The sequence below is a fragment of the Schistocerca gregaria genome, chromosome 3, assembly GCF_023897955.1.
Source record: "Schistocerca gregaria isolate iqSchGreg1 chromosome 3, iqSchGreg1.2, whole genome shotgun sequence".
NCBI classification, from domain to species: Eukaryota; Metazoa; Arthropoda; class Insecta; order Orthoptera; family Acrididae; genus Schistocerca; species Schistocerca gregaria.
In genome coordinates, this window is record NC_064922.1 from 218,920,768 (window position 1) to 218,944,348 (window position 23,581).

At 42.2% G+C, this 23,581-nt stretch overlaps 1 protein-coding gene across 1 annotated transcript in view; it reads right to left on the minus strand.

Annotated features, from left to right (window-relative positions):
- The window catches only part of LOC126354354 (solute carrier family 22 member 7-like), a 306,939-nt gene that overhangs the window by 143,083 nt on the left and 140,275 nt on the right, over positions 1 to 23,581 (minus strand). The window contains exon 3 of the mRNA XM_050003930.1: positions 15,421 to 15,660. Coding sequence (XP_049859887.1) covers positions 15,421 to 15,660 — 240 coding nt within the window. The remainder of the gene's footprint in view (positions 1 to 15,420; positions 15,661 to 23,581) is intronic.

Below are 23,581 nucleotides of genomic sequence, written 5' to 3' on the forward strand. Positions count from 1 at the left end.
ACTGGAATTATTTAATTTTATGGGTATACAAAACTGATATAATATATATCAACAAAAGCCTGTAAGATTATTACTGACACTGTGCCGTTTTATCTTATAACAATTGGAAAACAGTAATACATACTTTTGGGGATTATCATATTTTATCCATGACAATAACCATTGTTGGATAGCACTTAATACGCTATTATTTCCACATAAGCTTTTATAATGTATTTATTTTTAGGGAGAAGTATGATCTACATCCAATGAAAGATAGGTAGCAAGCAGTTGACCTGGTCCTAAGGCATACACACAACAACGCTACAAAAAATCAAAAGAAGTATTATTAAGACGGCAAGAGCAAAGAAGGAAGAAATGGAGGCAGTGATTATGAAAAGTATAGTGGTTAAGCTGTTCCTGCAGATGTTGTTGGGGAGCTTGGTATTTGTCCACTGAATTTTGTTGATAAAAGCTGTCATACTTTAAGAACGAAGTTGTTAGAGGCTTCGAGAGTTTTTCTGATTCTGCGAAACAGAAGTGAAATTTGTTTGGTTTTGTCGAGCCACATCCTGCGAAAAAGAGGTAAGGTCAACCGTCACCACATTTTTTTCGTAGGAAAAAGTCACTTTAAGTTCAGTGAACATGAGCATTGCGGCGTGTGTCGAAAGAGGGTTTTATGGCTGTTAATGGTCTTTCACAAAGAAGAAATCGTTAAAATAATACAGTAAAAGAATCAAAATCCATTCCCAAAAGGATGAAAGAACTAATTAGAAATTTGTATTCCTGATATAGAAGTTGGTTATGATTATCAAATAACCATACCTGTGTATAAGGGTCTTTACAGCTATGGAGAAGTGCTGAAACCTTGAGTCTGTATCTTAATTGTTTGAGTGCTGAAGATAAACAAAACCCCAAAGAGTATACTTTATTTCTGTCGACCTACAGCAAACTCTACTCATATAAAAATTTTCTTATGGGCCTGCTCTGCATATGTTGAAAAATTCCCGAAGCAGGGTTCAAACTTCACGCTACCAGACTGAAGCACCTAGAACCACTCAGCCATCCAGGCCAGCGAACTGATTTCAAAATTAATTTTCTTCAGATAGGTAGAGAGGATGTTCAGAGGGCACTTGGATTGCATGGCGAGCAGGAAACCGAGACGCTTCACGAAGTAAGGGAGGAGGAAATGAAACAGGCATTGAACCCAATCTCTCGTCCTTCATTTCCCTTTAAAACGTAAGAACGTCAACACCCGGGCCGCATGAAGAAATTGTTAGGGCACCAAAGAAGACCTATGTCTGGAGGACCCAGGGTAACCAACCAGTATTTTTCTACTGCGGGCGACCGGGACATGTGGTGCGCTATTGTCGAGAAAGGCGGCGGATATTTGATGACACCCGCACCAGAAGACAGCAAATCAATCATAACCGACGCCAGCTCCTGGATGACGAAGATGAACAAGAAGATGTGAGTGCAAGACGACGTAGGTCACAATCACCGCAAGCTAGTCGCTGGAGAGGACGATCCCGAGCACGCCGTTGAAGGTCTCCATCGTCGTTTATAAGATCCTGTCCATCACCTAGCCACCGCAACCTGGAAAACTAAAGGGTGCGACCTTCCATGGAGGTGAGGCAGCAGAGGAGAAAAATAATACAAAGTCAATCACTAGAAAAATGATAGGAAATTACGTTGATATGGATGTCCGACCTGCCCGTTCTCTTGTGTACTCTGGATCAACATTTTCAGTCGTTTCGGAGAACTACCGTCGCCAGTTGGAGAAAACCGTATTCGACGATGGCAAACATCTCTGCTGAAGGTGGTTAATGGTAAATATGTAAAATCCACAGCCCTTAGAGTTCACCGTCTTACAAGGGTGAAGTCACAACGTCATTCTAGACTGGGGCTTTTGAAAGCTTCTCACCCAATTATAGATTGGGGTCGCTCGAAGATTATGCTAGACAAGATGAGATATTGTGAACAGGAAGATGGGCATCCGAGGGTGTGGAGACCGTGTGCTGGATGAAGTGATCATTCCTGCAATCAGCGCTAGAAGGGTAACTATCATCATGCATCAAACCATGGATCTTGTAGTGGAATGTAAAAGAAGCATAGAACTGAAAAATAAATTGGTCATCCCAGCCTCTGTCGTCTCGTTCAAGAACGGATTCAATGATTTGTGGATAGTTAACTGTTGCCGAGAACCGCAGATCCTTCCAAGACGCATGTGCGTAGCAAACGCTGAGCCATTAATTGCTGAACAACTGAATGTCATAGAAACCTCCCATGCCGAGTCTGTGGCGAAATTGAAGAGCCGGCCGGAGTGGCCGAGCGGTTCTAGGAGCTACAGTCTGGAACCGCATGACTGCTACAGTCGCAAGTTCGAATCCTGACTCGGGCATGGATGTGTGTGCTGTCCTTAGGTTAGTTAAGTTTAAGTACTAAGTTCTAGGGGACTGATGACCTCAGAAGTAAAGTCCCATAGTGCTCAGAGCCATTTGAACCATTTGGAAACAGGAGCTACCTCTACGAGACAATGGATGTTTACCCCTTCCACGAATTGACAATACACTAGATTGTCTGAAGGGAGCAAAGTTTTTCTCAACCATGGACATGTACTAGGGATATCCTCGAGGTGAAGCTGATCGTGAGTAAACTGCATTCATCACTCCTGAGGGCCTACATGAGTTTAATGTAATGCCGTTTGGTTTGTGTAATGCACCAGCAACTTTTGAACGGATGGTGGATAATCTCTTAAGTCACCGATAGTGGACGATGTGTCTTTAATATGAAGATGACATTAGAACAGTCTCTGCGACATTCGATGAACATATAAAAAGACTGGTGGCCGTTCTTAAGTACCTCCAACAAGGCGCGGCCGGCCGGTGTGGTCGAGCGGTTCTAGATGCTTCAGTCTGTGATCGCGCTAACGCTACGGTCACAGGTTCGAATCGTGCCTCGCGCATGGATATGTGTGATGTCATTAGGTTAGTTAGGTTCAATTCAATTGGCTCTGAGCACCATGGGACTTAACTTCTTAGGTCATCAGTGCCCTAGGACTTAGAACCTATGAAAGTCACTTACATACATGCCTGAGGCAAGATTCTAACCTGCTATCTTAGCTGTCACGTGGTTTCAGACTGCAGCGCCTAGAACCGCTCGGCCACGCCAGCCAGCGGTTAGTTAGGTTTAACTAGTTCTAAGTTCTAGGAGACTGGTGACCTCAGATGTTAAGTCCCATAATGCTCAGAGCCTTTTGAACCATCCAAGATGGCAGACTGAAACCTAATCCAAGGAAGTCTCTCTTTGGTGCAAAAGAAATCAAAATACTGGGACACCTAGTGGCAAATGAAGGTGGGCGGCCAGACCCAGAAAATGTGAGATCTATAACAGCATTTCCTATACCTAAAAGTATTACAGATGTGAAAAGCTTCCTTGGATGGTGTTCTTATTACCGTCGTTTTATCACAGACTTTTGTATCAAAGCCAGGCCACTCCTAGAGTTGTTAAAAGCCGATGCTAAATTTATCTATAGTGGTGTTCAACAAGATTGTTTCGATGTGCTGCGAAAAGCTCTGACGACTGACCCTGTACATGGTCTGTATGATGACAGAGCACCTACAGAACTACACACAGATGCCACTGGGTACGGGATCGGTGCTGTTCTGGTGCAAATTTCGGATGGAAAAGAGAAGGTTATAACCTATGCTTCTAGGTCACTTACAAAAGTGGAGAGAAACTACCCAACTACAGAAAGAGAATGTCTTGCTGTGATTTGGTTCATGTGCATATTTCGACGGTATCTCTGTGGAAGGCCATTCAAAGTGGTTACAGACAATCATTCACTTTGGTGGTTTCACAGGTCTTAAGGTTCCTACGGATGCCTCGCCAGGTGGGCACTAAGTCTTCATACCATAGTAGACAAAAGTGGAAGGAAACATCAAGATGCCGATTGTCTCTCAAGAAACCCTGTGCTAGACCATCAATCCTTTGATGAGGACAAGGGTCGTCTCGATCCACTCCAGAATCTCTCCGCAGAGCGGAAGAAGGACGCCAAGATATCTAAAATTATGCTTGCCTTAAAACGGTAATTAATGTGAAAGGACAATTTAAGGTAATTAATGGATTACTTAGCCAAAAAACTTTGCCCCTTTTCGAAAGAGATGGCTACAAATGATTCCTAAACACATGCGCTCAGATGTTCTACAGAAATTCCATGACACATCTGAGGCCGGACATTCCTCCTCGGACAATTTCCAACATCTGCTAGTGACAGTAGAAGGATTATTGTTTGCACAGATTATGTTACACGCTATGCCATTGCAAAAGCAGTGAAAACAAGCGAAGCATTCAAGGTAGCCAAATTCATCTTTGAAGATATTGTATTATAACACGGTGCCCCAAATTCGTTAATTACGCATAGAAGAAAATGGCCTGCAATCGAATCTTGTGACTAAGACAAACCATCGGTGCAACATTACTCATCACATGACGACTGCCTACCATCTGAAAACTAACGGATGTACATAACGCCTTAATAAGACTTCGGCCGACATGCTATCAGTGTTCGTCAATGTTGAGCAGAGCAACTGGGGTGAGGTGCTACCTTTCGTGATGTTTGCCCACAAGACCGCCAAACAAGACACCGCTGGATTTAGGCCATTTTTCGTGGTGCATGGGCGTGAGGCGGCAACAACGATGGACACTGTGATTCCGTTACATCCTGATGACGTGGACGACCACTATATCGGTCAGGTGTTCAACAGATCAGAGGAAGCTCGGCAGTTAACTCGAATCCGCACGCTGCATGCTCAACAAAACGATCGCCAAGGGTATGACGCGTGCCACCACCCTGTTTTCAAGCAGCCTGGTGGTCTCGTCTGGATCTTCAATCCTGTTTGGAAGATTGGTCTCGCTGCGAAGCTCCTCAGGCTCTGCTTTGGACTTTATAACATGGTAAAACTTTTGCCTGATGCTACATATGAAGTTAAAGATTTCGACCCCGACACAAGTCGACGTAAGGTCAGAGATACGTTCCACGTCCTTAAAATTGAAATAAGTGTTTGGTGTCATTGGCCGGGAGGACCCTTGCGGGGCAGTTCTGGCCGCCTTGGTGCTGGTCTTATTACATTCGACGCCGCATTGGGCGACCTAAGCGCCGGATGGGGATGAAATTATGATGAAGACAACGCGGCATTCAGTCTCCGAGCGGAGAAAATCTCCGACGTAGCCGCAAATCGAACCCGGGCCCTTAGGACGGTAATACATCACACTGACCACTCAGCTATCGGGGCGGACGTCGTCCGAATGAAGCCCTATAAGGATCCTGCAACCCAGGGTAAATTCAGAGTGCCAGAGACAGGCAACAAGCGGATAGGTGACGAAGAGCGTAGCGGCAAAGAAAGGTGTAAGTCTTCGGAAGTCGGAGTACGCAGGACCGATGACTCGTTCACGGACTAGGAGTATGTAACAGTGAGATGCTGTTCTCTTAAGGCGGGAGCAATGCCACAGAAGAAGCGGATCAGCACAGTGACCGTGGTGTAGTGGTTCGGGTGCTAGACCACTGCATGGAGAGGCGTGAGTTCAAAATTTCTATATTCGGTTCGATTACATTCTAGAAGTTCTAGAAGTATCTACAAATGTCAACAATCATTGTACTGGAATGTGCTGTAACTGTATATATACCGTATGAGTTCTGGCCGGAGTCAGTTCGCTCCGCGCTCTTGTAAGTGCAATGGCTGAATAAACCTTCATTAAGTTAGTGTTCGTCATTCATACACTCTACAGATCAATGAGAATAGTCGTTCAGTGGCCACTTTCCCCACTGATTGTACAACTTCTGGTGGAAGCCTTCTGCATTATTTGCTATACCGTCTAACAGATCCTTTTTAAATTCTGACTGTAATGTAGTCTCCTTTGTCATTCACATCTATTCCACTGCCTTCCAACACGTTATCAGACACGTCCTCGCGCTCATAGAGGCATTCAGTGTACTTTTTTAACCGACATATTCTCTGGGTTTAACTGTGATATACCCATTGTACTTTTATGTTACCACCCTTGGTATTTCATTTTACCGACGTTTGTATCGTTGTTTTCTGTTACATGAGTGAGTCCGCTTGAATATCGATCGTTTTTCCATATCTTCACATCTTTCATGCAGCCATTTCCCCTTCACTGCTTTGTATTTGCTATTTATTTCGTCCCTAAAGGATTTGTGTTGCTTTATTTTTGTCATTGCCTAAAAAATTTTGTACTTCCTCGTTTTGTCGATCAGTTGAAGTACGAGGGTGAGTAAAATGATAACTGTAATTATTTTTTTAAACATTATTTATTGTGCAGAAGTGGTACAAAGCTGTATCACTTTTCAACATATCTCCCCCACGCTCAATACGAGTCCTTCAGCGCTTAGAAAGTGGATAAATTCCGTTAGAAAAAAAATTTTTTTGGAGTCCGCGCAACCACTCATGCACCGCGTGGTGTACCTTTTCACCAGAACGGAACTTCTTTCCTCCCTTTGCGTCTTTGAGTGGTCCAGTCATATGAAAATTACTTGGAGCAAGATCTGGTTAGTATGGTGGATAAGGAATACACTAAAACTGCAGGTCAGTGAGTGTTGCAACTATTGTACGGGCAGTGTGGGTCCTTCCAAAGTCATGTTGCAATATGACACCTGCTGAAACCAATCCACATCGCTTTGATTAGATTGCAGGCCGAAGATGATTTTTAGGAGATCTGTGTATGATGCAATGGTGATAGGGGTCCCTCTCGGCATGTAATTTTGGTCTCACGTTTGATGAAGGGAATAACCCAACACATACCCCTTAGTGGTGGGGCACAAACCATACACTGGCAACCAGCGTGGCAGGAACCCAGTGACTCTGCGGATTATAAGACGTGCTGTACCCAGAGCCCACGGTGTTTCAGGGGGATGAGCAGGTAGAGGTGCAGCGCACAGTCCTTCCCTCTGTATCCCTCAGTATGAGAATCAATCCCAAAGGCAAACATACCAAAGAAGGACAACAGCATACACATCCAGGGCTAACAATCTGGAAGGTATTTTGATCAACTGAAACATTACTAACTTCACAACAAATACTTTCTTTCAATGGTATGGAATGTCAAATACAGGAAAATATTCGAGGTATACCATTCACAGATCGCTTTGGTAGCACAAACAAGTGTTGGACAACTCACAGCACATTGTATACAGATTCGGAGCTTTCTGGAAACAGGTAGAAGAAAATCAAGCAGGAGCGGAAGAATTTATTTCTAACCATTAATATAATTTCGCTTCTGAAACCTGGGAAGCTTAAACAACTGATGTTCTTACTGAACATAGTATTACATCACAATAAGAGTCAAAGTTTAAAGGCGAATCTTGAATAAGAGTGCCACACAATTTTCAAACGAAAAGAGACGGTAATGGAACATGTCGCACATTTACAAGAAACCACCTTCAACATCATCTGCAAAACTTCTGATTCCGTAATAGATCTCCACTCAACTAATGGGAGAATATCCAATTTCTCTTTCACATTCAAAATTAAGGTGTATACAACAGTTAATGTCCATGCACCAAGAGACATGCGAAACCAAGAATTACGAAATACGATATTGAAAAACTCAAATAAATTAGTAAGTTTAGCCATAAAATGTTTACCAACAAAACTGTGGGCTACTGAAAAAATTACTTGTTCAACCAGATAAACGAACATTTCTCTTGACCAGAATAAAAAAAACTGGCATGAAAATTTCTTGTTCAATCAGAAAAACGAACATTTCTCTTGACCAGAATCAAAAAACTGGCATGGTGGAATTTGCAATGGGACAGAGTAGTCAAACGAAGAGAGAAAGTACAACAGAAAAAGAAATAAAAATGATAACGCTAAGAACCAAATAAGGTTCCTTCAAGGAAAGAAGGAAACAGTCACACTATTTAGGAATACCTAGAGAAACTGTGATAAAAATCAATTAAAACATTTCTATCACTAATTTTGAACGAAAAATGGTTATAATTTCTATAAGTTTCCAGATAGACATATGTAAGTATTCAAGATATCCACGGATGTACTGCCGGTCTACAGTGTACAACGGGCACAATATTTCGGCGATCATACATGTCGCCACCATCAGGTGAACTGACGGACTGAGCTCCTGTGAACGAACAGGCACGGAGATCCGTACGCTATGGCTGCCCAGAAGGAACTGGGTTGGGTCGCGGAGGCGGCCGATTTAAATACCCTCCGCCCGCGGCGCTCCTCCTGCCGTCAGCGCCCCGCGCAACGGTCGTGCGGTGGAACAGATTGCGACAGCGTCTGAGATTACATCGGTGTGATGGCTCTGTCCGCCGTGGTCGTCACAACTATACGTTTGCTCGATTTACTCTTGATTAATCCAAAGGCTGGTTCCCAAGCCTTGCTAAGATTATAGCCACAATCACGGTTTATGAGGTCGTCATTGGTGCCAATTACGATGGCATCTCTAACAACGCTGTCCCAATATCTCGACGTCTGTTCCAGAATCCTCGTGCGTTCATACTCCACAGCGTGATTTTCCGACAAACAACGTTCAGCTACCGCCGACTTGCTCGGATACATCAGTCGAGTGTGCCTCTGGTGTTCAAGCCATCGATGCTCGACGGTACGCATCGTCTGACCAATATACGACTTGCCACATTGACACGGAATCTGGTACACGCCGGACTTCCTCAAGCCTAGGTCGTCTTTGGCACTCCCCACTAGTGCACGAGTTTTATTCGGAGGATGAAACACAGTTCCGACCCGGTGTTTCTTCAAAATGCGGGCGATTTTCTCCGAGAGTGCGCCTGTACATGGAATAAACGCAATGCCTACCTCCTCGCTCGTGATTTAAACTATGTCCACAGGTTGTGCTGTAGTGGATGGGCGGAGAGCACGTTGAACCTGCCACTCTGAGTACCCATATTTTTCGAAATACAGTTCAAAGATGTTCCAATTCCTGGGGTTGACTCTCTGTGTCAGAGATAGTACGCGCCCTATGTACTAGAGTTTTAAATACCCCATTCCTCTGTGAAGGGTGGTGGCAGATCTCTGCGTGCAAATACAGATCAGTGTGCATTGTCTTCCCATGCACCCCATGACCTCGGGTGCCGTCAGCCCTTTTCTTGACCAAGACGTCAAGGAAAGGTAATTTATCCATCCGTTTCAGTCTCTATAGTGAATTTGATGTTGGGGTGTATGGAGTTAAGATGTGTAAAGAAGTCAAGGAGTTTATCCATACCATGTGGCCAGATGACGAACGTGTCGTCCACGTAACGGAAAAAGCAAGTAGGTTTCCAAACGGATGTCGACAGGGCTTTCTCCTCGAAGTTCTCCACGTAGAAATTCGCTACCACCGGTGAGAGTGGGCTACCCATTGCGACTCCCTCCGTTTGTTCGTAGTATTCTCCATTAGACCGTAGACTGTAGACCGGCAGTGCACCAGTCGATAATTTGATCCAAATTCCTAAAATCTCCCCCCCACCCCCCACAAATCCACCACCAAAAAACAGCGGCGTGCATTGTCTTCCCATGCACCCCATGACCTCGGGTGCCGTCAGCCATTTTCTTGACCAAGACGTCAAGGAATTGTAATTTATCCATCCGTTTCAGTCTCTATAGTGAATTTGATGTTGGGGTGTATGGAGTTAAGATGTGTAAAGAAGTCAAGGAGTTTATCCATACCATGTGGCCAGATGACGAACGTGTCGTCCACGTAACGGAAAAAGCAAGTAGGTTTCCAAACGGATGTCGACAGGGCTTTCTCCTCGAAGTTCTCCACGTAGAAATTCGCTACCACCGGTGAGAGTGGGCTACCCATTGCGACTCCCTCCGTTTGTTCGTAGTATTCTCCATTAGACCGTAGACTGTAGACCGGCAGTGCACCAGTCGATAATTTGATCCAAATTCCTAAAATCTCCCCCCCACCCCCCGCCCCCACCCCCCACAAATCCACCACCAAAAAACAGCGGCGTGTAAGGAAAGACCGGAAGGATGGGCAATCCAAGTCCAAGAGTAAGAAAACGTCCATAACCCCTACCCCAAACACTCTCACACCCTCTGAGGAGTCTTCGCCCCCGACAGCACCTGCAGCACCTGTCTTCGCCCTGGGAGGGGACCACGAAACAACGGCACTGGAAGCGATATGTGTAACCGAGCATGATTCGGATAGTTTCGTGCTGGCGAGGAAAACCTTTCGCCAGCCGAGGCTTCCGCCGGCCTGGGGAGTTGAACCCACCCTAAACAGGTTACAGGCGGTGGCTGATGAAACAGACACACCACAAGACACAACAACACAAACACAAAATCAGGTCACCCACCATCTCCCTCCGATCGTCGCGGAGTTTACTCAGAATTACGAGGAACTCTTCGAGATGTTAAAAACAGCTATTGGGGGAGGCAATTTTCAGGCCAAACCTGCTGGTGGTGACAAAAGAAAAATAACAGTACACACACTGGAGCACTACACCACAATCAAAGCACGTCTCAACAACAAAAAAGAACCCCACTACACATACCCCACAACAAAGATACTGAACAAAAACGTTGTTATCAGAGACCTACCGAAACGAGTGCCCCCCCAGGCGATCAAAACAGACCTGACTGCCCAGGGGAACGTCGTCAAGGCGGTCCAACAGATGGCAACATAGGGAACAAATGGCCCCTGTATCAGGTCACACTGGCAGACGTCCCACAAAACAAAAGGGATATTAAGATGATCCTTGCAGTCCCTGTAACCACTGAACCACTGTGCTGCAAAAACAAGACGGTGCAGTGCTTCAGATGTCAGGGCCTCAACCACATTGCAGCACACTGCTCCATGGCAGTGAGGTGCAGAAAATGCGCCGAGGCCCATGACACAAGAACATGCAACATGTAAACACACGGACCCACAAATAAGGTGCGTGCTCTGTGGCAAAAACCACACAGAGGGTTACCCAAGTTGTGAGGTCCATAAACGTCACACACAGCAGGCAAAGAGCCCAAAGGCCGCCCCTCACACACGCAAAGGGAACACCTTGAACCCATCCAGACATACAAGAAACGAAAACATGACAACAACCACAGACAAGGCCTGATTAAATCCAGGGCCGGACCCACCAAGGACGACTTATGCGGAAGTTTCTCCCCAGAGGAGCCATGAAAGCGTGGCCCAGTCACCACAACTCCCGACACAATCACAAGAGCAACACTGGAAAACACACGGCAACAACGACCAGGTCCACCGTGACTGAGAAAGCTGTACGGAACCCCACAGAAATCCCCCCCCCCTTCCCATGGGTCAGTTGTTAGGCGTAATGATGCGGACCATGAACCTCGTCAAGGAAATGATAAAGGAATTCAGGGAAGCCCAGAAGCAGAACACGCAGATCCTCGTTGCCCTTCAGGCAACAGTCCAGCAGTCGCTCCCATCTGCGACTTCATTAGATGGCAACATGAATCATGAATAGACGACCAAATACCGAAGGCCTCACAATCTTAAACGCAGACGGCATTTTTAATCAAGAGCTCGAGTTCAGAGAACTCATGAAGGAGTTCTCTATCGACATATGCATGACGGAGGAAACCCACCTAAAGTCGGGAATAAAAGGGACAGTCACCAACTACGTTAGCTACCGCAAAAACAGGCCAACCCAAGGCGGAGGAGTGGCTATATACAAAACAAGAGGGATCCCCCGCCACCAGGTATTCTTACCAGCTACCAATAAAATAGAAGCAGTCGCGGTGGAAGTAACCACTGCCACCGGATCCCTTACAATTGTGGCAGTCTACCGACCCCCCATGACCAGATAGATGAGGGAGACATAGCTGTTCTAGGGCAAATTGAAGGCAAACTCGTAATAGGGGGACACTTCAATGCCAAACACCCTGATTTGAATTCTAGAGTAACCTCCAGAGCATGCGCAATGCTGCAACAACTTCGAAACGGAAGTAGGCCCGATGTGTTGGACATAGTTCTCACCAGGAGGATCGCAGGATTTGTGGCCGCAAGGACAATCAACAGAATGTGCTCCGACCACAGCTCAGTGATTCGAGAGGTCGATGTGGGAGAATGGGTAGCACTCCCACGGTACCAGACGTCTTACAAACGTACAGACTGGGAAAGATACCAAGAAACTCTCGCTTCTAATATCGCTCGCGCTCCGCCACCTACTGCCGAAACAATAGAACAAGCGCTACAAGACTTAAGAGGCACCATCTTGCAGGCAGTGGAAGAGGCCACCTCTCCACAAATTCATGGTCCTCCACCGCAAATACAGCTCCCGGAACACTTGCTAGTTAAAATCCGACATATGAACAGAGTGTCAAAAGAGTGGAAGATCACCAGAAATCAGGCCACCAGGAGGCTGCTCAATCGTCTACAGAGAGAACTGATGGTAGCGCTCAATGAGCACAGAAACCAGCAATGGCAAAACCACCTCACAGCTCTCAAAGTAAACGATCATACACTATGGCAAGCAATCAAACAGTTCACAAAAAGATGCGCTAGAATGCCGACATTGCACGGCGAGCGGGTTCTGGTCTGCAGCCATGCCCTCGCCGACTCCTTCGAGAAGCAATTAAAAGCGGTAGAACCCCAGGATGAAGAGCATGAAGGGGTAGTCACTCGTCAACTGGCTGTCTTCCTCAATGCTGAGGAGGACCCAGAGGACGAATCCTCACTTTTTGCCCCACGTGGATGTGGCAAGAGTAATCAGGACCCTCCCTACAAAAAAGGCGCCAGGGCACGATAGTGTCAAAAACCAGTTAGTCAAAAAACTCCCACCCACAGCGATTACACACCTCGCGAACGTCCTCAACGAGACTACTCGTTCCAGCGAGTTCCTAGCTTGCTGGAAACATGCGGAAGTGGTCGCGATACAGAAACCAGGGAAAGGCCCTCTATTCCCGCAGCACTACAGGCCGATTAGCCTCTTGCCAACTCTCAGAAAGATCTATGAGCGCCTCCTGCTAAGACCCATAAAAGAACATATTACCAGAGAACAAATTCTGCCCGATTTCCAATTTGGGTTCCGGCAGAACCACTCTACCCCACAACAGGTCATGAGAGTGGTAGAAGCAGCCACAGAGGGTTTTAGTCACAGAGGCTACTGCGGGATAGTGCTACCAGACGTAGCCAAAGCCTTTGATTCAGTATGGCATAGAGGGTTTCTCTACGAATTGTACACACAAAGGTTTTCTGGTAGCATAGTTCAGCTGATCAAGAGCTAGGGCATTCTCCATCAAAGTAGAAATTGCTACCTCCACCAGAAGGCGTATTCGTGCTGGAGTGCGACAGGGATCGGTCCTGGGGCCCGTATTGTACAGTTTGTACTCTGCGGACACTCCAACAACCCCCTGGTGCACACTGTGCAGTATGCGGACGGCACAGCCTTCTACACGAGAAATGCAAACAAGGACTTGGTCATTCGTAGGCTACAAAGGGTTTTAGACGACACAGAAACCTGGGCCCGTCGCTGGCGCATCACCATCAACTCTGAGAAGACGCAGGCAATGCTGATTACCCGGAAGGCGCGAACCGCCTCAACGTCACCTCCTCCACCTTCACCTAAATGGAACCCAACTCCTCTGGAGCAGGACCGTCAAGTACCTTGACGTAATCTTGGACTCTTTTCTTACGTGGAAACTCCACATAGGCGAGGTCCACAGGAAGGTCTGCGCCAGAATGTCCATCCTATACCCTATCCTGAACTCAACCATTCCCTTCCCTGCCCAGTAGCAGTAAATGTGTACCAGGCCCTGATCCGGCGAGTAATGGAATAGGAGTGCCCTGTCTGGGTATGCGTGGCAAAGCATCACCTGGACAAACTCCAGAGGCTGCAGAACCGCGCCCTCAGGAGATCACTGCACTTACCTCTAGGATTCCACAAAGAAGACCTGCACGACGCAGCCGAAATCCCACTCTCGAGAGAGCATTTCCAGGATCTGGCAAGGGCCTTCTATGAGGGTTCTTCCAGATCCGGAAACGCAATCATCCACTCCCTAGGTCGGTATGAGATATCCCGCAATAAGCACAAGCGTCCGATGACGATCTTCGATGATTAAGTCGAAGAGAAAATCCCAAAACCCAATCCCTAATCCTGTTCCTTCCCATATATCAACAATCATCCCGCCTACCTCAGGCAAATACCAGACACAGACACAACAATCATCACATACACAGGCACCAAAAAACTATAGAAAAATCACACACACACGTTCACAGGGGAGTAAAAGCCAAAAGGCTACAAACTCCCCAACACACTTCTCCAAAGGGGGGAAAATAAAAGATGAAAGCAGCAGCGACTGAACCCTGTTTCCTCTGGGCAGCCATAGCGTACGGATGGCCGTACCGGCACGTTCACAGGAGCTCAGTCCGCCAGTTCACCTGATGATGGCGACATGTTTGATCGACGAAATAGTGTGCCCATTGGACACGGTAGACCGGCAGTACACCCGTGGATATTTTGATTATCAAATACGCCGGGAGAAGCTCAAGAATCATATTTAAGTATTGTCCACCAAAGTCATGTGTAAGACACAGAGATGTATAAGGAACACATATTAACCAATAAAACTGATATATCAGTAATTTAGAAAAGGTATGAAGTTGTGTATGGTTAAATTGAGGATTCAATATTACGCAAGGTATCTCTCAATACCCGGACTCAGGTTTCCCATCGAAAGGGCAAGTGAAGGAAACCTTCAAGTCTCTCAAAAACAATAAGGCACCTGCGGAGGTTTCCATTAGTGCAGAACTTGGGAAATATTCGAAAAACAATTAAGTTTATCTCCAAGCTAACCGAAATCCTACGATATATTTGGTTTACAGAAGAGATTCCTCAAGGCTCGAAGTAAGCTTTGATCCACTTGTTACCCAGAGAAAAAGCACTCACTATTTCGAAAAAGTAACTTTTTAGAACTTACGTAGTATTTGGAATTGACATCATCAGATAGTTCAAAGTACATTTTTTACACAGACGAGGCACGCCGCCTAAACAGAATGCAGTTAGTGTCGTGTAACGAAATTCTTGGACTGTATTTATTAGTCTGGGATTTTACAAATCGGATCAAACTATTAGTAACAGGACTAAGTTCGCCTCCTACGTAAATCACCACCCGAAGTTGGCCACTTATTCAGGACATCCGATGACAACTACCGTAAAAGTCGAGCTGTTTATGATAGTAACTTTTTTCCCAAGCCAGAGAAAGACAAAAATAGAAGTTATACTATTACTTACACTAAATTGCTACAGTAAATGAAGTTTATTTGTAAATCAGAATATTTTGCCATCTCTTCCCAAGACACACAACTATTAGCACAAAATCTATAATACCTCAGTAGCCACCAACTCTTACATTATTAATCTATGATTGTAAAGGTTAACTATGCATTTATAAAGGAAAGCTCTCATAGTCAATTCAAAGAATTGATGCTTACATATCGCCTATGTATCCAAAGAGCAGGCCAAGAACCACTCCGATAATCTGAGCGTAAAACAAAACTTCGTTGGTCACATGCTGGTTGTCGCAGACCCAGTTCATCTGCGAAGGGACTGTCAAAGAGAACCAAGTGTCGTCGTAGTCCCAACCGTGCTGGCACTTGACAGTTTCAGTGCCATTCCACTTGACCTCATCAATCCGTTTGTACATCAGGCACTTGCTGAACGAGTCTCCTTCCCTGTACGTAACAGCAAATTTGTGTAATGCCACATAAGAAAATCAGTGGTGCAACAGTAGTGCAGATGCATAGCTGGCTATAATACCTGCAACACCATCAATAAAAATTTAATTAAATATCAATCAGGAATGATAGGGTATGTAAATGGCTAGCATTTGAAAGCAGCAGTCCAAACAATGTGGAAATAACCCTGTTCAAGGGAGGGGGGGAGGATACTTCTGCTGACAGTTGTCAAAATCCGAAAGTGGATGCATTTTGACTTCGAGATTACTGCTCATGTTGGTCAGCATCCCGTGAATGTCGTCTTAACAGAGGTTCAGAGTGAATAGAAGAGTCGTACTCTGCTATGTTTAGGAATTGGTTAAATTACTTGCATCTTAAAAGAAAGATGCGATGTTCATTAAGCTGTGGAGGTTCCAACAGCCACGATAAACGTACAGTGAGAAACTTGACTTCTATGCAACAAGGCAAGTATACACGAGATAACTGTGACAAGCTGCTGTAGACTAATATTTGAAAAGAAAGTAATTCTTTTTAACAGAGAAGAAATAAATTTTGGGAAATATATGGACTTAACTGCAACTGTACCGTTCGTAAATTTACACTACATGGAAGACTGTGGCTATGTCTGCGGTGCGCAGTATAAAATGTAGAAAGACATATGTGTAATTTCACTAACGCTGAAACTTCCTGGCAGATTAAAACAGTGTGCCAGACCGAAACTCGAACTCGTGACCTTTGCCTTTCTCGAGCAAGTGCTCTACCATCTGAGCTACCCAAGCACAACTCACAGCGTTACTTCTGCCACTACCTCATCTCCTACCTTCCAAACAATACAGAAGCTCTCCTGCGAATCTTGAAGAACTAGCACTTCAGAAAAAAAGATATTGTGGAAACATAGCATAGCCACAGCCTGGGGGATGTTTACAGAATGAGATTTTCACTCTGTAGTGGAGTGTGCGCTGATACGAAACTTACTGGCAGATTAACACTGTGTGGCGGACTCGAACTTGGGACCTTTGCCTTTTCCGGGCAAGTGCTCTAACAACTGAGCCACCCAAGCATGACTCACGCCTCGTCCTCACAGCTGCACTTCTGCCAATTCCTCGTCTCCAACCTTCCAAATTTTACAGAAGCTCTTCTGCGAAACTTGCAGAACTAGCACTCATGAAAGAAAGGACATTGCGGAGACATGGCTAAGCCACAGCCTGTACGCACATGAGGCCAGTTATAGAGACTAGGAACTATATTTTTCACTCAAGGAAAACACTTAGTATTCAAACAAACACACTACATTGTCGGTAAGAGGAAGAAGACAGGTGACAGTAGAACTCTGACATAAAAGAAAAGAAAATTGAAGGAGTTTTTCTCCAAAGAGAGTTACATTACCATTCAGAGTCGCGCATTCACGTGTTCCTTTATCTAAGCATTGCATTACCATTGAAGGAATCTTACTGTGACAAAGGTAAAGTAAATAATAAACAACATCCTGAAGAAAATGTTTGAAAAAATTATTCTCTTGTCTTCCTCCCTATTTATTTGTTGTTTACCAAAAACTATCACCAAGGATACTGTCTGTGGGGAAGCTTACTACATGTGTCACATGACGCTAACACTGGGAACTCACATCCTATTTTCCTCTAAAAGGTAATGTGTGTGAAAAGGCTTATCTTTAGCGCAGTTATAGATAGTACAACAACAATTTTAGAAATAATATTAATTAAGATACTTCAAACTGAAGCTTAAATAGTTATATGGCGTATAAAAATACTAGATCTGCATCTGTGAAAAAAAAGAACATTATTTTTTGACATAGTCACCTTGCGGTTCACAGCATTTAGCCCATCGTTGTACAAGTTTCCTGATGGCATCATGAAACAAGGTTTCCGCCTGAGCTGCGAGCCAGGAATGCACCGCTCTTTCATTGCTTCGTCTGAGGCAAATCGACGTTCCTTAATGCCTGCTTGAGTGGACCAAACAAGTGATAGCCAGCAGAGCAAGGTCGGGACTCTATGGAGGATGAGCCAATATGTCCAATTTTAGTTTCTGGAGCGTTTCAGCAGTTTGGGTAACAGTATGCGGACGGGAATTGTCGTGCAGCAACACAACACCTTTTGACAGCTGCGTTTGCTTCGAACTGCATGCTTTAGCCTGGCAGTAAGCATTTCACTGTAAGGTACACTGTTTATTATTGTGTCCAGTTCCCCATAATATGCCAGTACTGAATCTTGTGCGTCCAAAAAAACCCTAAGCATAAGTTTACCTTCTGACGATTGGGCCTTGAACTTTTCTTGAATGGCGAATTTGGATGTTTCATTTCCATACTCTGCCGTTTACTCTGGCTCGTATTGATGGATCCATGTTTCGTCACCAGTAACGATCCTGTCTAAGAAATTGTCCCCGTCGTTACCACAGTGAACCAACTGTTTTTCTCCAGTGTCTAGGTGCGTTTGTTTATGCAACTGTGTGAGTTGTTTTGGGACCCATCTTCCACAAACTTCCTAAAACATAGACTGTTGTCGATGATTTCGTAGGTAGAATCATGACTAATTTGCACACGATATGCCACATCGTCATTAGGCAAACGTCTGTCTAAGAGAATCATTTCATGACAACGCTCAATGGTTTCTTTATTTGTGGCGGTAAACGGTCGTCTTCATCGTTCGTAATACTTGAGCGAACATTTAGGAATTTGTCAATCCATTCGTAGACACTCCGTTGTGGCAAAATACTGTTACCGTACTGTACCAAAAGTTTTCGTTCAATTTCGGTCCCTGATACGCCTTGCGACCACAAAAAAAGAATCACCGAACGTTGCTCTTCTTTGGTGGAAATAGGCAGCGGAGCAACCATGATTAACATCACGGCAGCGATAACGAAACTAACATAGCAGCTTGAAAATTGCAAAGATACAACAACAAATAAATCAAGCATGTGTCATCAACGTAAAATAACAGTGCCACCTAAATAAAAATGTAACTAAACTGTGGATAATAATTGACTTACTCTCGTATATTATAAAAAGCCACTTTCGCCTGGTGTTTATGAAAGACTAGTGTAAGTTATTCTCTCAGAATATGGTAATCGGTGCATATAATCATATTACGTGTTTGGAGTGGAGTAATAGACTTTCCTCAATCCATAACCAAATCAGCGGCCGAAATGTAAAAATAAAATTAACTTTAGTAGAATTTTCCAGTGTGGATAGTTCCAGGTTTTGTGAGGAAAGTATTAATGGGATAACGTATTCCTTCAGAAGAGCTTTTATCAAAATAAATTAAAATTCATATGATAAGGTTTCTATGATAGTTTTAGCATTAGATCAGAGTGATGTGAGTTTTCTTTTTATTCAATGAGTCGTTTTTACAAATGAAACACTGCATATGTTTTTAGACTAGCATCTTCAAATGCCCACATAGTACGCCACAAGGGTTCACAATAGAGGGAATGTGATCTTCGTTGTCAGTAGAATTTTCGTTGTCCATATAGCAGTCGAGGTTATTAAATGGGAGATTCTGGCATCGGTCCCACTACTGACGTGTCTGGGAATATGTCGCAAATCACAGAGATACAAATGTGGAAGGCACTGTCTTTTAGAGATATGGTTTCTTAGGAATGAGGTTAGACTTGTGAAGACATTTAGGTAGTTCTGTGGGTTCATTGATTACTTATGTGTAATTTATGATGAATTCAAGAAAGACCAACTTTCAGAATGATTTTTCTTTATTGATTCACATCAGTTTTAATTTGTCAAGATGAGACAGACCAAAATTATCTGATCACACAGCTTCGACTGAGAGTTGTAGATATACCACCCTTTCACCACTTCATTAATGAGCTACATGACACAGTTAAAATTTCATATGATGTGGACAGAGTAAAAATGTCTTTTTGAGATATAGTTTCTTAGGAATGAGTTTACACTTGTTAAGGCATTTAGGTAACTATGTCGCTTCATTAGTTGATTATGTATAATTTATGCTGAATTCGAGAGAGCCCAACCTTCAGTATGATTTTTCTTTATTCATTCACATCACTTTTAATTTGTCATATTCTGGCTATCAACCAAAATTATCTGCTCACGTGGCTCGGACTGAGAGTAATAGCTATACCATCCCTTTACCACTTCATTAAGAAGCTACATGTCACAGTTAAACTTTCATAAGAAATGGAGAGTGTAATAATTTCGTAATTGCTAAAAACAATTTCAGAACATAGTTTTCATATGCTAATCTCTCCTGAATCATTCAATAAGTTCAGTTTCTTTGACTGTAACTTCACTAAGGCTTTCTGTTGTAACAGTGTGTCTCAGCATTGCACATTGTGGAATGCAGTTACTGAAAGTTAATGTACAATATGATCAGCATAGCTCCTTTTCCTTAGATTTTATTAGTGCTAGGTTTTCTTTAGCTGGTTTGTAGTTAACTGAATCTTCACATTCAGCACTTTGGTGTCATACAGAGTTTCTGTTGCCACAATGTAAGTCACGAAAGTTTGTTAGGGCCCGTTTAACGTTACTGGCAGGACAGAATAAGAGTATTTACATCCTTGCTTTGCACTAAATTTGTCATCACGGTTGTTCAGATCTCATTTCTTTTGTCAGACATTCTTACACTTCCATTGTGGTCTTATGTGTGCCTATGTGTGTCTTTTAATCTTCAAAAATTTATTTAATTGGTATGAACAATTAAATCTAATTGCATTTTAACAGAAGAATTTTGAACATTATGTTTTTAACATTCAATTTGTAAATACATGCAGAATTGTTACTAAGTTAGTTTCATGAGTAGGATCTGCAAGAGTAGGATCCTAGCACTGTTCATTGCACTTTACAGTGCTCAAGGGTTAAGCTTCTTTACTGCATTGATTGGGTTTTTCTATTAATTTTAGTAAAAGTGAATCTGAATATAGTTTCACATTTTCATACAGATTGGGTGACAATTATCAAACAGGATTTATATAACGACATAATGTGCCTTATTGTGGTAAGGAATGGTAAGATTAGAAAGCTAAAACTAGGAGACCTATAAGAAACTGTTAAAATCTGAAAAGACTTTTTGGAAAATGTTCACTAATTTCATTCAAGTATTTACATAGTGCCTTATGCCTTCATTATGTAAGTATTTTCACTATTAATACTAAATGTGAGAGTCCATTTTTCAGAAAGAGACAAGTATCAAGCAATTACAAATGAACCTTACTCAATAAAATATAAAGAGCATAAGCCATTTCAGTTCCAAAGTTATATTAAATATAATTAAATATCACTGCAATCCTGCAGAATGTAAGGGACCTTACCAGCAAAATTGACAGGTATGGTTGAATCAATTGGAGGAGATAAAATAAATTTAGTCAAACATTTGTCTATGTAAATATTAATAAAAGGAACAAGTAACCTATAATGCTATGAACTGTTTTTTTATACAGAAGAATAATAATGATGTAATACTGATTTAATATAAATATATTATAGGTTAGAATATATTTTAATGGTGTGACTACAAAAACAAGACATACAGAAACATTTAAAGTACAGAAATACAAGGAAGGTATTTAATAACTATCAGATTTATTAGTAATGAGGTCTGTACGGAGCACTTTTGATCCAGAGCAATAATTAAACTAATTTATAAACAGAATGAGGACAATGAACCACAACCAATAACAAATGTACATTAGCAGTTACTAAAGAGCATATGAACAAGTGCACAATAATGAAATCAATTAGAGTAAATATAGCAACCATGAACAAGCAGTTATATTACATGATAATAAAGAACAATTTGATCAGCCAAAACTGTAGTGTTAAGACGATGGAAAAATTCTACATTAATTTAGAGTAAAAAATACGAATATTTAAAAAAAACGTAAAAATCCTTGTGGTACCAACTTAGACCCTCAAAAACAGCCCAAAATGATAAATTTACTTTTGTTGAAGATAAAGAGCCAAAGACCATAAATAAGTTTTTTATATAATAAATATTATGGCGAATAATAATCAAGAAAGTAATAGGAGTATGAATGAGAGTATGAATGAGCATGTGATTAAAAAATTTGCCAACCATTATAAACTCAAACAACTAAGAGAGTTTGGCTAGGTATATAGAATTAAGTATTACTACAAACTTAACGAACAAGAGCTATCTCAACAAATTTACTGCATTGCAGAATTTTTAATGATTGAAAGTTGTAATGAGCAAAACATAAAAGATAAAAAAATGATGAGCTAAGAAAAATAGCAGAGAAAGAAAACATACGAATCATTTCTAAGTTAAGCAAACTCCAACTAATAAAAACAATAACTGATGATTACAGAATAAAACTACTAGGAGGTGCTGCATCAAGGTTTTTTCAACATAGAGGAAGGCAAGAACATAATAATCTAAAATATAACAACTTTCCTTTTGACAGTTCATTACTTGAAACGAAGAAGTAGAACTTTAGAATAGTAGAAGTAAGTGAACCACTATTCAATCACAAATTTAAGACGTATACAACTGTGTATCAAATAAAATTACCAAACATAAAAGGAGAAACAATAACACAAACCAGGAATCGTTTACATAGTGCATTAGATGATATGATTATCAAGCTAAACACACCTCCAAGTTTCAAAAAGGTGATAAACTTAGAGTAACAGCACTTAACAATGGATTCTTGACAAAAGAAATATCCACACCAATAACATCAGAACTTAATGTGCGAAGTGTTTTGGATCACATACAAAGAATTGTAACTTACGACAAATCAGTAGACATAGAAAAAACAGCTTTCAGTGTGCCAAGAGGTAGTAAAACTACTTAATATTACCGAAGACAAAAGAATCAAGAAGTTTATAACCCTGATTAACAATAAAGATAACCTCTGTTGTCCTCGAGCAATAGTTACAGCTTAAACCTACATAAAAGAACACCATATCTGACAAAGAGTTAACAAAACAAAACATTAAAGACTTAAGAGGAAGACAAAAGATACAAACAACATTAACCAAGGAACTTTGTAATCGTTTAAGTGAATATAATGAAGAAGGATTTACACTAGAAGACACAAAACTATGTGAATAACAACTGAATGTACAAATAAATATCGTGTGTGCTGAAAACTTTAATTCTCTCATCTACACTAGAACAAATCCTGAAACACAAATATATCTGTACAAGAAAGGGAACCACATGGATATAATCAATAGGATTCAATCCTTTATCGGTTCTAAGTATTACTGCTACAAGTGTTACAAGTCTTATAACACCAAAGTGCTACATATAGAATGTAAACCAACAATAATAATAATATTACACGTCCAAGAAACCAAAACAAGAAGAACAAGAAATAAATAAAATTACTGTAACGACTGCAATCGTTATTGCTGCATCAAAACCTGCATAGACAACCATAAAGAAGTGTGTGATAAAATTTATAAGTGTAAAGTTGTAATGAAATTCTCGAGCGATCAGAGAGACACACCTGTAGTTATTACTACTCTCACAATTGCGACGAGTCAGCTAAAGAAGGATCTCATTAGTGTTTTATGCAAAAAACGACAGCGAAAATGTGTTTAGATGCAATGACAATTTGAATGAGTATGTAATATGACTGATGGACTATCGATTACCAACCCATTTCTATTGTTATCTAAATGTTGTAACAAACCAAGTCTCAGTATACAAATTGTAGAAAGCGGTAAGATGTACAAACGTATGTCAAACTGGAAAGAGCTTGAATCTTTATACATAGAAAAGAAATCAGGTAACATAGCACAATACGAGTTAGGCAACGAGTTAAAGAGGTTCTTATTGATAGAATAAAATTCACTTAACGGATGTAAATACACTGAAAAGTACATTTTCTTTGATTATGAAGCACACCAACGAACAGGTATCACAAAGCTAATTAGGTAGTTGCACACGATTTTAAAGGAAAC